This window comes from Bufo gargarizans, chromosome 6 (genome assembly GCF_014858855.1).
Source record: "Bufo gargarizans isolate SCDJY-AF-19 chromosome 6, ASM1485885v1, whole genome shotgun sequence".
Taxonomy (NCBI): domain Eukaryota; kingdom Metazoa; phylum Chordata; class Amphibia; order Anura; family Bufonidae; genus Bufo; species Bufo gargarizans.
In genome coordinates, this window is record NC_058085.1 from 375,714,173 (window position 1) to 375,728,212 (window position 14,040).

General features: G+C 44.6%; 1 protein-coding gene across 1 annotated transcript in view; it reads right to left on the minus strand.

Annotated features, from left to right (window-relative positions):
• Positions 1 to 5,837: 5,837 nt before the first annotated feature.
• LOC122941120 (pancreatic lipase-related protein 2-like) overlaps positions 5,838 to 14,040 on the minus strand; it is a 133,762-nt gene continuing 125,559 nt past the window's right edge. The window contains exon 12 of the mRNA XM_044298143.1: positions 5,838 to 6,447. Coding sequence (XP_044154078.1) covers positions 6,348 to 6,447 — 100 coding nt within the window. The 3' untranslated portion in view covers positions 5,838 to 6,347. The remainder of the gene's footprint in view (positions 6,448 to 14,040) is intronic.

Sequence of the window (14,040 nt, forward strand, 5' to 3'; positions counted from 1 at the left end):
TGAGCTGTGTATCTAATCCTATCCTGTGTGATACTGTCTGCTGAGCTGTGTATCTAATCCTATCCTGTGTGATACTGTCTGCTGAGCTGTGTATCTAATCCTATCCTGTGTGATACTGTCTGCTGAGCTGTGTATCTAATCCTATCCTGTGTGATACTGTCTGCTGAGCTGTGTATCTAATATCCTGTGTGATACTGTCTGCTGAGCTGTGTATCTAATCCTATCCTGTGTGATACTGTCTGCTGAGCTGTGTATCTAATCCTATCCTGTGTGATACTGTCTGCTGAGCTGTGTATCTAATCCTATCCTGTGTGATACTGTCTGCTGAGCTGTGTATCTAATCCTATCCTGTGTGACTGTCTGCTGAGCTGTGTATCTAATCCTATCCTGTGTGATACTGTCTGCTGAGCTGTGTATCTAATCCTATCCTGTGTGATACTGTCTGCTGAGCTGTGTATCTAATCCTATCCTGTGTGATACTGTCTGCTGAGCTGTGTATCTAATCCTATCCTGTGTGATACTGTCTGCTGAGCTGTGTATCTAATCCTATCCTGTGTGATACTGTCTGCTGAGCTGTGTATCTAATCCTATCCTGTGTGATACTGTCTGCTGAGCTGTGTATCTAATCCTATCCTGTGTGATACTGTCTGCTGAGCTGTGTATCTAATCCTATCCTGTGTGATACTGTCTGCTGAGCTGTGTATCTAATCCTATCCTGTGTGATACTGCCTGCTGAGCTGTGTATCTAATCCTATCCTGTGTGATACTGTCTGCTGAGCTGTGTATCTAATCCTATCCTGTGTGATTACTGTCTGCTGAGCTGTGTATCTATCCTATCCTGTGTGATACTGTCTGCTGAGCTGTGTATCTAATCCTATCCTGTGTGATACTGTCTGCTGAGCTGTGTATCTAATCCTATCCTGTGTGATACTGTCTGCTGAGCTGTGTATCTAATCCTATCCTGTGTGATACTGTCTGCTGAGCTGTGTATCTAATCCTATCCTGTGTGATACTGTCTGCTGAGCTGTGTATCTAATCCTATCCTGTGTGATACTGTCTGCTGAGCTGTGTATCTAATCCTATCCTGTGTGATACTGTCTGCTGAGCTGTGTATCTAATCCTATCCTGTGTGATACTGTCTGCTGAGCTGTGTATCTAATCCTATCCTGTGTGATACTGTCTGCTGAGCTGTGTATCTAATCCTATCCTGTGTGATACTGTCTGCTGAGCTGTGTATCTAATCCTATCCTGTGTGATACTGTCTGCTGAGCTGTGTATCTAATCCTATCCTGTGTGATACTGTCTGCTGAGCTGTGTATCTAATCCTATCCTGTGTGATACTGTCTGCTGAGCTGTGTATCTAATCCTATCCTGTGTGATACTGTCTGCTGAGCTGTGTATCTAATCCTATCCTGTGTGATACTGTCTGCTGAGCTGTGTATCTAATCCTATCCTGTGTGATACTGTCTGCTGAGCTGTGTATCTAATCCTATCCTGTGTGATACTGTCTGCTGAGCTGTGTATCTAATCCTATCCTTTGTGATACTGTCTGCTGAGCTGTGTATCTAATCCTATCCTGTGTGATACTGTCTGCTGAGCTGTGTATCTAATCCTATCCTGTGTGATACTGTCTGCTGAGCTGTGTATCTAATCCTATCCTGTGTGATACTGTCTGCTGAGCTGTGTATCTAATCCTATCCTGTGTGATACTGCTGCTGAGCTGTGTATCTAATCCTATCCTGTGTGATACTGTCTGCTGAGCTGTGTATCTAATCCTATCCTGTGTGATACTGTCTGCTGAGCTGTGTATCTAATCCTATCCTGTGTGATACTGTCTGCTGAGCTGTGTATCTAATCCTATCCGTTGTGATACTGTCTGCTGAGCTGTGTATCTAATCCTATCCTGTGTGATACTGTCTGCTGAGCTGTGTATCTAATCCTATCCTGTGTGATACTGTCTGCTGAGCTGTGTATCTAATCCTATCCTGTGTGATACTGTCTGCTGAGCTGTGTATCTAATCCTATCCTGTGTGATACTGTCTGCTGAGCTGTGTATCGAATCCTATCCTGTGTGATACTGTCTGCTGAGCTGTGTATCTAATCCTATCCTGTGTGATACTGTCTGCTGAGCTGTGTATCTAATCCTATCCTGTGTGATACTGCCTGCTGAGCTGTGTATCTAATCCTATCCTGTGTGATACTGTCTGCTGAGCTGTGTATCTAATCCTATCCTGTGTGATACTGTCTGCTGAGCTGTGTATCTAATCCTATCCTGTGTGATACTGTCTGCTGAGCTGTGTATCTAATCCTATCCTGTGTGATACTGTCTGCTGAGCTGTGTATCTAATCCTTTCCTGTGTGATACTGTCTGCTGAGCTGTGTATCTAATCCTATCCTGTGTGATACTGCCTGCTGAGCTGTGTATCTAATCCTGTCCTGTGTGATACTGTCTGCTGAGCTGTGTATCTAATCCTATCCTGTGTGATACTGCCTGCTGAGCTGTTTATCTATCCTATCCTGTGTGATACTGGCTGCTGAGCTGTGTATCTAATCCTATCCTGTGTGATACTGTCTGCTGAGCTGTGTATCTAATCCTATCCTGTGTGATACTGTCTGCTGAGCTGTGTATCTAATCCTATCCTTTGTGATACTGTCTGCTGAGCTGTGTATCTATCCTATCCTGTGTGATACTGTCTGCTGAGCTGTGTATCTAATCCTATCCTGTGTGATACAGTCTGCTGAGCTGTGTATCTAATCTTATCATGTGTGATACTGCCTGCTGAGCTGTGTATCTAATCCTATCCTGTGTGATACTGTCTGCTGAGCTGTGTATCTAATCCTATCCTGTGTGATACTGTCTGCTGAGCTGTGTATCTAATCCTATCCTGTGTGATACTGTCTGCTGAGCTGTGTATCTAATCCTATCCTGTGGTGATACTGTCTGCTGAGCTGTGTATCTATCCTATCCTGTGTGATACTGTCTGCTGAGCTGTGTATCTAATCTTGTCATATGTGATACTGATTAGTTAGACATCTCGTCCTCAGATAGACATGTTGGATGCTGATTACAGCTCTGGTCAGATTCTGGGTCTTTCCACAAAAGGGCATAAAACTGCTTCCCCAGCCATCCTATAAAAGGCTCTCAGAGGCTCATTTTGGTCAGTGTACCTTTGGTGACAGAGCGGTGACTGCTAGACATGCCTCTATGCCCCTAGGGCTGTTTCCAGAGCTCCGGTTTGATTGTGGTCTGAGTGCTCATGATGCTATGTGCTTGTATAGGTGCAATGGCCGGTGCACGGTGCGGGGGTCAATAACCAGGCCAGAGATAGAAGAATAAATGTCTCTCAATACATAAGTGCAAAATAGGAGTTGTGGTCCTTCCAACCATAGCAAACAATGTACACTAAGCACAAACAGGGATATTCGGTTTTCACATGAAATTTCTGGAAAATGTAAGAAGTTCCGGCTCCAGTGATATTATATCAGGAAAGGTGTGCATCGAGTAGAAGCAGTGACTCAGCTGATCCCAGAGGTTTTCAGTGGGATCCAGGTCTGGAGAAAGTTCCGGCCGCTCCATGTGAGGTCCCCCAGTCTCCAGCAGCCGTTCTCTAATGATGGATCCTCCCTGGCCCATGCCAGATAATGACGCCTGAGCCTGGTGGTGCGGTCAGGTACCTTGTAGGTCGTCTAGCACGCAGACCACGCTGATGGAAACAGTTTCCAATGGTCTGACGTGACACTTGCATGCCTCTCACCTCCCTTAAATGGAGTCGTGCAGCATGCATCATCTGGTTCCGCAGGAGGTCATCAGCGTGGGATGTGGCCAAAGGACGTCCACTTCTCTGCCTTTCTGTGACTCCTCCAGTCTCTGTATCTCTGATACAATCTGCTGATGACTCTGTGACACTCTGAGCTCAGGGGCCACTTCCATATGAGAATATCCTGCTTGAAGCCTCGCAATGGCGAGGTCCTGTTCATCAATTGTTAGGTGTCTTCTTGGTCTCATGATGTCACAATGTGAACCGCATGATGAGGAGGACTGTTTAATACCAATTCTAATTCAACCAGGAAATTTATTGGGCGATTCATGGATCAAACACCTGGTGTGAATCTTGCCGTTAAGCTCCTTGTTGGAGAACAGCAAGTTGTGCAAAAAGTCCTGAAACATTGAACAGTTGGACGTGTGCATCCAGAAGGTTAGAGAAGGTGACATTAAGTTCACCTGTAAAGGTTAGGGTTTATCCTGTAATTTCACCCACAAGCTAAATGTCCCAAACCTTTTGTGAGTAGTGTATAAGTAACACCTGGCTAGGGGGCATTACCACTCTTTTTGCCCCATCACTATCTCTTATGGTTGATCTAATGTCATCATGTGTATTTATTCCAGATCCTCCACAATGTACCCAGTTGCCAGACTTATCTGCAATCCAGCATTTATGAGACCAGGAGAGACACCGGCAACCTATAAGCGGATCTACAGGCCCAACATCTGTCGGCATATGTGCCACGGGATACCATATGGAACCATACAGCCTCCATGTCCAACCATATTTCATCTTGTATCCAGGCTACAGGCTGTATCTAATCATGTATCTAGGCTACAGCCCATGTCTCACCTTGTATCCAGGCTAGAGGCCGTATCTCATCTTGTATCTGGACTGGAGGCCAAATCTAACCTTGTATCAAGACTAGAGGCCGTCACAAGGTTGTTTCAAGGTTCCTTCATACAGCAGCCAGACGACCCAGATGGACCTCAACTCTTATTTGAAATCCAATCCAACAAAATGGCCTCAACACATCTCCCTGATTAGGCAACCCTCACACATGGTCCTAGGATCTGGCCACAACTCAGATCCTGACCCTTCCATTACAAAACAGCAACTAACAACTACCACACCCAACTTCTTTACTTTGTCTTCTCATCACTCCCCCGAACCCATTGGTAGGTAGGGAAGGGAACACTTCCAACCCCCAACCATCCAGCACCTCCTGAATAGTCCATGATCAGAAGGTGATGAAGCTCATGGTGTTCTGTCTCCACCACCACATTCCAAGGTGATTTGTCTCCGAACAGTCTATGTTTATTCAGTGAAGCCCCGGCAACACAGAAAGGGTTTACAGACCCTTTCTCTCCTGAATGTCTGTAAAATACATGAGATGGGTCTGTAGGTCCATGGCTGATAAGAGGAGAATGAAGGTCACGCATTGTCACAAGCACATTAGGGTGAGCAATAAGCCGGACATGAGGCCCCCATTACAGGGCACAATGTGGGCATTGCTACTGTGAGAAGGCACAATGTGGGCATTTCTACTGTGAATGGGCACAATGTGGGCATAACTACTGTGAGGGGACACGATGTGGGCATTACAACTGTGAGAAGGCACAATTTGGGAATTATTACTGTAAGGGGTACAATATGGGCACATTTACTGTGAGGGGGCACAATGTGGCCACATTTACTGTGTGAGAGCACAATGTGTGCATAACTACTGTGAGTGGCACAATGTGGGCATTACTACTGTAAGGGGTACAATGTGGGCACATTTACTGTGAGGGGACAAAATGTGGGCATTACTACTGTGAGTGGGCACAATCTAGAAATGACTACTGTGAGGGACCATGTGGGGACACAATGTGGGTATGCCTACTGTGAGGGGGCACAATGTGGGCATTACTACTGTGAGGGGAACAATGAGGATCTCTTTGTTTAGTATTTTTGCATCATTTTTATTAGGTTTTTCTTTAACTTTTTTCCCCTCTTCTTTCAAGAAAGTCTGTTTCTGAATACAACGTAGCATGAATTCAAAAGATTTGAGAATGAATGAGCTCTCGCAGGTCAAGTGAATAAATGTATTTTCCAAGTGTGATTAAATATACGATAACACAAACAAATCACATACTGACTAATAAAAAGTAAATCGATCCCTAACCTAAATGGAGTGGAGATTGCTATAACACATGGCTGACCCCCCGGGGTGTACAAGAGATAGGGCAAATCAATACTAACATCCTATTTAGGATAAAGTTTAAGCTGGAGTCCTCCGAATATATCTGGGTCACAGTTTAAACCTGCTAGCCCCTCCTCCAGTGTGCAGCAGGGATCTCTCTGAGATCACTCAGGGATGTGGCCTTATCAGCACAATGGGGGATGGGTATTAGATTTATTAGGCACAAAATCATGACACAGACTCGTCAGGACTTAAACATACAACTTACAATCTACCGAATAACAGAAAAAAATCCAGAACTTTATTGATCAGCTGACATGATTCCGGGCGTCTCCTGATGCTCAGGGTGGACACCCCAGATGCTGATGGGGGCTGCAGTTGTTGCTGCTGATTCTCCCTCATGGACTGGTTGGATATATGGGGGTCCGCATTGGTTCACAGGGGTCCAGACTTTGTTCTTGGCCGTTTAGGATGGTTTCATTTGAGCAGAATGAAAATCTGTGGGATAATAACATGATCAGTTGTGTCTCTATACGGAGCAGGACATGAACAGGTCAGCATCCAGTCCATTATACAGGAAGGCCTGCACCTTTCTAATGGACTGTCGTTCACCATTTTCAAGATCTCTGCTTGCTGTCAGTGGCCAAATCCTATGATGGTTTAATCCTTGTCACAGCTGAGTGTTTGCTACAATCGTATCCAAAATTCACTGCCTGTATAGATACTAAAAATAAAAATAATAACCCTTTATTTTTAATTATTTGTTTAAAATCTTTTGATGGGCAGCTGCCCTTGTAGCAGAGGCTCTAACCGCCCCCACGGAGTCCCTTTATGTTTGTAAAAGGGGCTATAAATTGATGCAACAAACTATTTTGGTGTTTGCTGTAAATGCAGAGGTATAGCTAAGGAAACCCCCGGGGCTGACTGTGTATTCTGATGTTCTAGGCAGTACATTCCCCAGAATGCATGGGGTGATACATTCCTATAAATAATTAAAAATCATGCCCCCGGAATCCATATAATTGGGCACCACCTATAGATATGGTCTATGTATGTGATGACTGTCGATCTGATGCCATTATTTGAAGGTGTGTGTATGGAAATGGTCGCTTACACAATAATATCTAAAGGGGCTTCGTAGGGGGAGGTTGGAGCCTCTGCTACAAGGGCAGCTGCCCATCAAAAGATTTTATACAAATAATGAATAATAAAGGGTAATTATTTTTATCTTTAGTGTCTTTACAGGCAGTGAATTTTGTTATATTTTTAGATATATTCCAAGCACCGTTTTATGGTCAGTTAGTCTACAATTGTATCCAGTCTAAATAACCTTCGGCAGCAGCACAGATCCTGGACTGGTCCTGTTTGTTACAATGTATCAGCTGTACCAGACTGGGTGCTGGCAGATGTGAGTGCCTCTATATGTGACCCTAGCGCCCCCTGCAGGGAAGAAAGCAACCCGGCCAATAAACCACCGGCCTGCCTGGTATTTGGATCAGGCTGGTGCCAGTAACATTTTTTTACCTTCAATAATAATTGCCGGTACTAAACTTGCCCAGGGCCCCTATCTGTAAAAAGGCCTCTGCAACAACAGCACTGACTACCGGCCAGGACGCACTGCAGGAGCTGAAGGACCTGTCATCACAGTTATGTGATCAGTGCTAGAGGCAGCTCAGTGGTGGATGAGGACCTGTGATGACCTCACAGTCATGTGATCAGAGAGGCAGAGCTCAGCAGTGGAGAAGGACCTGTGATGATGTCACTAATATAGTAGGATTATTTTAAACATAATTAAATCTTGGCTATACTTGCAATACTTGGTATAAAAGCTAGTTGGCTACAGAGGGGACATCATGTATCTGGACAAGGCATTCCTCTGTTTTGGTTTTCCTGTCTGTAGTATTCTAATTGTGTCCAGATGTATACTATGAGGATATATACATTACTATGAGGATATATACATTACTATGAGGATATACATCACTATGAGGAGATATATATATATATATATATATATATATATTACTATAAGGATATATACATTACTATGAGGATATATACATTACTATAAGGATATTGTAACGGACCGTTTCAGCAGACAAGGGGTTAAAGTCCGTTTAGGCGATATGCCCCTTTCTGAGAGACAGGCACAGCTACTGCAGAACACCAACCTCCCGAACTGGATACAAAATAGCACTCCAAACTGGAACCTCGCAAATAGCTGTCAGCAGACGAACAGGAAAAGGATCCAATCAGCTTACACTCCTGGCAATCAGTCTCCAACAGCATACAGGGAATCCCCCCAATAACGAGACAAGGCTCCGTGTTGAGGGTCAAGCAGTGCTCTGAAGGGCTGGCACACCCAGCCTGGTTTTTATTACAGTTTGTTGCAGATACAACACATCCCCACAATGCATCATGGTTTCCTCCCCTCTGTCCCGGAGACGACCGAAGACAATCCAATTATCTCTCAGGACAAAGGGAGATCGCCAATACACACGTGGAGACAACAGGACAGGAATCACCACCCAAACACACAATGGCACACCCCCACAGCAAACACAGACATTTAACATATGACCAGATAGCTCAAGTCTGAGTGCATATCATTAGGTGAATGGCACTCAGAATACACGAATACAATACTATTAGCTATCTGGGTGCCCTCACATAACATACAATGTAACCGAACGCATAATAACATAAAACACAATTCCACAGACAGATTTAAGCTGTGCGGCCGGTCTGTTTTCTCCTTTAAAGTTACTATGGGCCATAATCCTGAGGCAAGAGGCTTTTAAACAGCCCTCTCCAAAACCCAGTGGCGAGGTTGGTTTCGCCACACATCTCCCCCCCCAGGGAAGACTAACTAGATACCTGACCTCACGCCGGTCGGTACCTGAGTTAGTCTGGCAGCCCACCCACAACCATATACTGGACCTGTAGAATTTCGTAGCCTGTCTCTGTCCAGTGAATCCACCAAGGTTATATTGGTAGCTGGTACTCCTGGTCTCTGAGTTGCTGCCTGGTTTGGAGTGGAGATTGCTTTGTGGGCAGGGATCAGCGGTACTCTGCCCTGGTGCCAGCAGTTACCACGGAAGAAGCCTGGATGGAGTCTGGTTGTTGGAGGGGGAAACCGACTGTCTGGGGGACAGGAACAACTGTCCCTACCCCCTGTGCTGTAAGTGCAGAGACCACGGTCGCATCTGCACAGTTGTGGGGCTTACTGTCTCCCCCTGGTGCGTTAAGCTGCCGCTGGGGAGAGGGGGTAACGAGCTCCTCTCCCATACATACTTCCAGCCGCTGGGGAGGGCGACCGACCGCCTCCGCTCCCAATACAGTGTCCTGCTGCTGGGGAAAGGAGACTGGGCTCTCTATTCCCTGTAGGACACTCTGCCGCTGGGGGACAGGACCGACTGTCTCTGCCCCCTGTAACTCCGTCTGCCGCTGGGGAATGGAGACTCGGCTCCCAATTCCCAAAAAATCATGCTGCTGCTGGGGGGCAGGAACAACTACCTCTGCCCCCTGTAACTCAGCCTGCCGCTGGGGAGGGAGGCCGCTGCTCTCCCCTCCCTGCACTTCACACTGCCTTCCCGGCACATCACTCTGCTGCTGGGGGGCAGGAACAACTACCTCTGCCCCCTGTAACTCAGCCTGCCGCTGGGGAGGGAGGCCGCTGCTCTCCCCTCCCTGCACTTCACACTGCCTTCCCGGCACATCACTCTGCTGCTGGGGAGCAGGAACAACTACCTCTGCCCCCTGTAACTCAGCCTGCCGCTGGGGAGGGAGGACGTTGCTCTCCTCTCCCTGCACTTCACACTGCCTTCCCGGCATATCACTCTGCTCCTGGGGGGCAGGAACAACTACCTCTGCCCCCTGTAACTCAGTCTGCCGCTGAGGAGGGAGGCCGCTGCTCTCCCCTCCCTGCACTTCACACTGCCGCTGGGGAATGAAGACTGGGCTCCCAATTCCCTGCAGGACCGGTGGAGAGACCTTGGTCCCATCTCTACCGGCCACCTGGGGTCCTTCCCAGTAACACTCTACAATATCTACAATAACTGTACTTCCCCTTTAAGAGCAGAGATGTGGTGTGTTAATCAACACTATCTACTACTAATGTCCTATAGGACTAAATTACACCACTTTCTCTGCGCCTACCTACTTAACTAAGACTTAGCTTTTATTTCATATTATTAATACTTATGGTGTAAATAACTAATTGTATTAAAATTCTCAGTGATCACTGGCCATTTGTATATATCTTTAGTTTACCCTGTCAGAACTGTCATCTGGCTGGGTTTGAATATACACTTTTATTAGCAGGCTGCGCGCTTGCCTGTATTTTAGATGTGTTCAGTGCAGTTCATTTTAATATGCTGTTATGGCCCAATGATAAACTGCCATAAAATTCAGAGCCTCACGCTGCCCCCCGACATGTTTCGCCGTATCACGGCGTCTTCAGGGGTTAGGGCAGAGTGTAAGCGTGTCTTCCTTGCGACCAGCTTATGAAACCTTTGTTTGTGACATCATTGCTGGGAGCCTCACTGGGGGGTGTGGTGGAACGTTTTTATTCAAATGCCGATTGGATGTATACTCTAGTTCGGCCTACTTTCGTCATAACTACCACCTCTTGACCTCGGCTACTTCACTTCAATTGGTCCTCGTCATTGGCAGGCGTCTATTTACGTCATGGCTCCGCCCGTCCGACGTCAGCTCCCTCCTTCCGATTGGTCCTCGTCATCGGGTGCTGTCACGCATGCCCAGTTGATGTAATTGCTCTCCGATACTTCAGCCATTGCGCATGCTCGCCGACTTAGTCGTCAGCCTCCTCAATACACTGGGCCCGGCGCATCGCTGACGCGCATGTTCACGGACTTAGGCTCCGGCTGTGATGATATCTCCATTCTTGTTCTCTCTGGAGGTTCCCTTTAGGAGGTGTTTCCTTATAGCCATCTTCTACCTAACTTAAGGTTTTCTCCCTATTAATCGCCACTCCCATATTATGGTAGTAACATATTTCTCTATTTATCCAATATATATTCACACCGCCTTCTCTGATAGCCTCATATTTCTAATTGTTTTGTTCTATTATACTTTCTCTTATCACACTGTATACTGGGGTTGCCTACAAGAGAGGGATGGGAAAAGTGGGAATTGGTGGCTAATTGGGAGAATGTAAATTACTGTCAAGGGATGAGGGGACAGGGGGGGAAGAGGGGGTGGGGGGGGGGACAGGTTTAATCGCTCCTCATCCTTAGTCCCATATCTTTGAGTTAATAGGTTACTTATTAAAGGTATCCCTATACTCAGACTACATGAAATGTTGGCTATATTCCATTATATATCTTTTGTAGTTTTCTTCATCTATCTTGATTGATCTCATTTCACTGGTTATTTTTCCCCCTTTCATATTTTCTCTCCCCTTTTATCCCCTTAGTGTAATTTTATTTTTATCTATATACCTTCCAATGTATATTCCCTGTATTCAAATTTCATGAGGTTCCCAAAAATAGGTCATTTTTTCATATTCGGGTTCCATAGTTGTAATTTTATTTCTGTTATCTTTTTAGTTTTTTCCGCAAGGAGGTTGCTCTTTTTTAGTTAAAATATTTTTTTTTTCTCATTTGCTACTTGAGTTAATAATTCTATTAATTTATTTTATTCTCTTTTTTTCTCTTAGGTGGGGGTATTGATAACCTACAAGAAGGACGAGTACGTGAACCCTTCATTTAACCCTTTTGGGGCCAGACTATTTAGTAAGTATATCCATTTCGTTTCTTCTTGTTGGAGTTTTTTGTCTATATCTCCTTTACGTGGTCCTGATTTCACTCTCATCAGTCCCCAAAATTTAAAATCGGTGTTGTGGCCCCTATGCTTTTCTCTCATGTGTCTGGCCAGGCTAGTGTCCTCTCCGGTGTTAATACTGCTCAGATGCTTTGATATTCTTCTTCTCAACTCTTGGATTGTCTTCCCGACGTACAACTTAGGGCATTCACAGCTGATAACATATACAACCCCCTTTGTCTTACAATTAATGTAGTCCCTGACTTCATAGCTTTTTCCATCTACTGGGTTTGTGAAAGTTTTGGTAGTTTTCATCCGACTACAAAAAGTACAATCTCCACAAGGGTATGATCCATTGTGAGACAGCCACGTACTTTTTTTAGTTATTTGATGGGGCTGGTAGTGGCTATGAACTAGCTTTTCTTTTAAATTTTGTCCTCTTCTAAATGTTATCGCTGGATATTTTGGTATTACTTGTTGTAGGTCTATATCGGCCTGCAAAATATGCCAATGTCGTTTCAGAATCTTTTGTATACCACTGTGTTCTGTATCATACGTACCTATACACCGTATAATCTTCTCTCCCTCCTTAGTTTTTTTATTTGTCAATAGGTCTACCCTTTCTGTTCTTCTAGCTTTATTATAAGCTCGATGCAGGCATTTTTTAGAGTATCCCCTCTCAACAAATCGTAAGTATAAATTTCTACATTCTTTTTGGAATGCTTCCTCGGTGGAACAATTCCGCCTGGCTCTAAGATATTGTCCCACCGGGATCCCTTTTTTGAAAGAGTCCGGGTGGAAACTTTGCCAGTGTAGCAGGTTATTTGTCGATGTTACTTTCCGATATATTTCGGTTTGGATTCTGCCGTCAGGCTGGAGGTTTATTTTCAGATCCAGAAAATTCAAGGTGCTTTCATGTATTTCAGCTGTGAACTTCATACCAATCTGATTATCATTCAGTTGGCTAACAAAATCATAGAATTGTGCCTCTGTGTCATCCCAGAAAATCAAAATATCATCTATATAACGACCCCAAAATAAAATGTGTTGCGTGTATTTTTCCATAGTGTCCCTAAATACTATACGATCTTCCCACCACCCTAGAAATAAATTCGCGAAACTTGGTGCACAAATCGTGCCCATCGCGGTGCCGGTGACCTGCAAATAATATTTACCATTGAACATAAAATAATTGTGCTCCAACAGAAAGGTTAATAGTGAGATAACAAAACTATTGTGCTCATAGTATTGTATTCCCTTTGTGTTGAGGTAGTGTTGTGTTGCTTGTATGCCAAGGTGATGCTGGATGCTGGTATACAGTGCTTCAACATCAAGACTCGCTATAAGTGTATGTGAATTGACCTGGATTTCCTGCAGCCTGACGACAGTATCCTTAGTATCTTTAAGGTACGAGGGTAATGTTCTAACAAATGGGGAAATAACCTGCTCCACATACTCACTGATGCCTTCGCATAAGCTTTGATTACCAGAGACGATAGGTCTCCCTGGGATTGGTTCCCTTTGTTTATGGATTTTCGGAATAGCGTAAAAGGTTGCTACTGTCGGTCGCGATCTAAACATAACTTTATACTCCTCCTTAGTAATTAGATTGCGATCTTTGGCGTTTTTGAGAAGTTTTTTTAACTCTAGGACGTATTTTTCAGTGGGGTCTGTTCTTAGCTCCCTATATGTATTATTCTCATTCAAGAGATCCATTATCATTTGTTCATAATCTTTTCTTTCCAATAGGACAATATTCCCTCCTTTGTCCGAAGGTTTTATGACTAAATTGTCATTGTTCATTAGGTCTTTCATAGCTGTTTGCTCTTCTATAGTTAGATTGCTGTACTTATTTCTTTTAGGGGCTCTGATTTTTTGCAGGTCCCTAGTGACAACATCTACAAATGTTTGAATATTTGCATATTTACCAAACGGGGGGGTAAATCTGGACTTGGGAGTTAGGGTGCTAAATGGTGGATTGGGGGCTACTATTTCCCCTTCTCCTTCTCTCTGTAGCACCTCAAGGATCTCAACTGCTTCCCTTTCACGTTTTTGTGCATTAATTTCTGCTTGCCCACTAGAATTGAATTCCTTGTGCAGCGCTAGTTTCCTAGCGAATAGGTTAATATCTTTCACCCACAGAAAGCAGTTGAAATGTGGTGCTGGGGTGAATGAGAGGCCTTTTTGTATTAGACTAATATGTTCAGTTGTTAGGTTTATCTTCGTTTTGTTTATAATCTGCATTGCTCTCTCATCCCTTCCATTCAGTGCTCCACTTAGATCTATACTCTCCTCGATTGTCCGTGA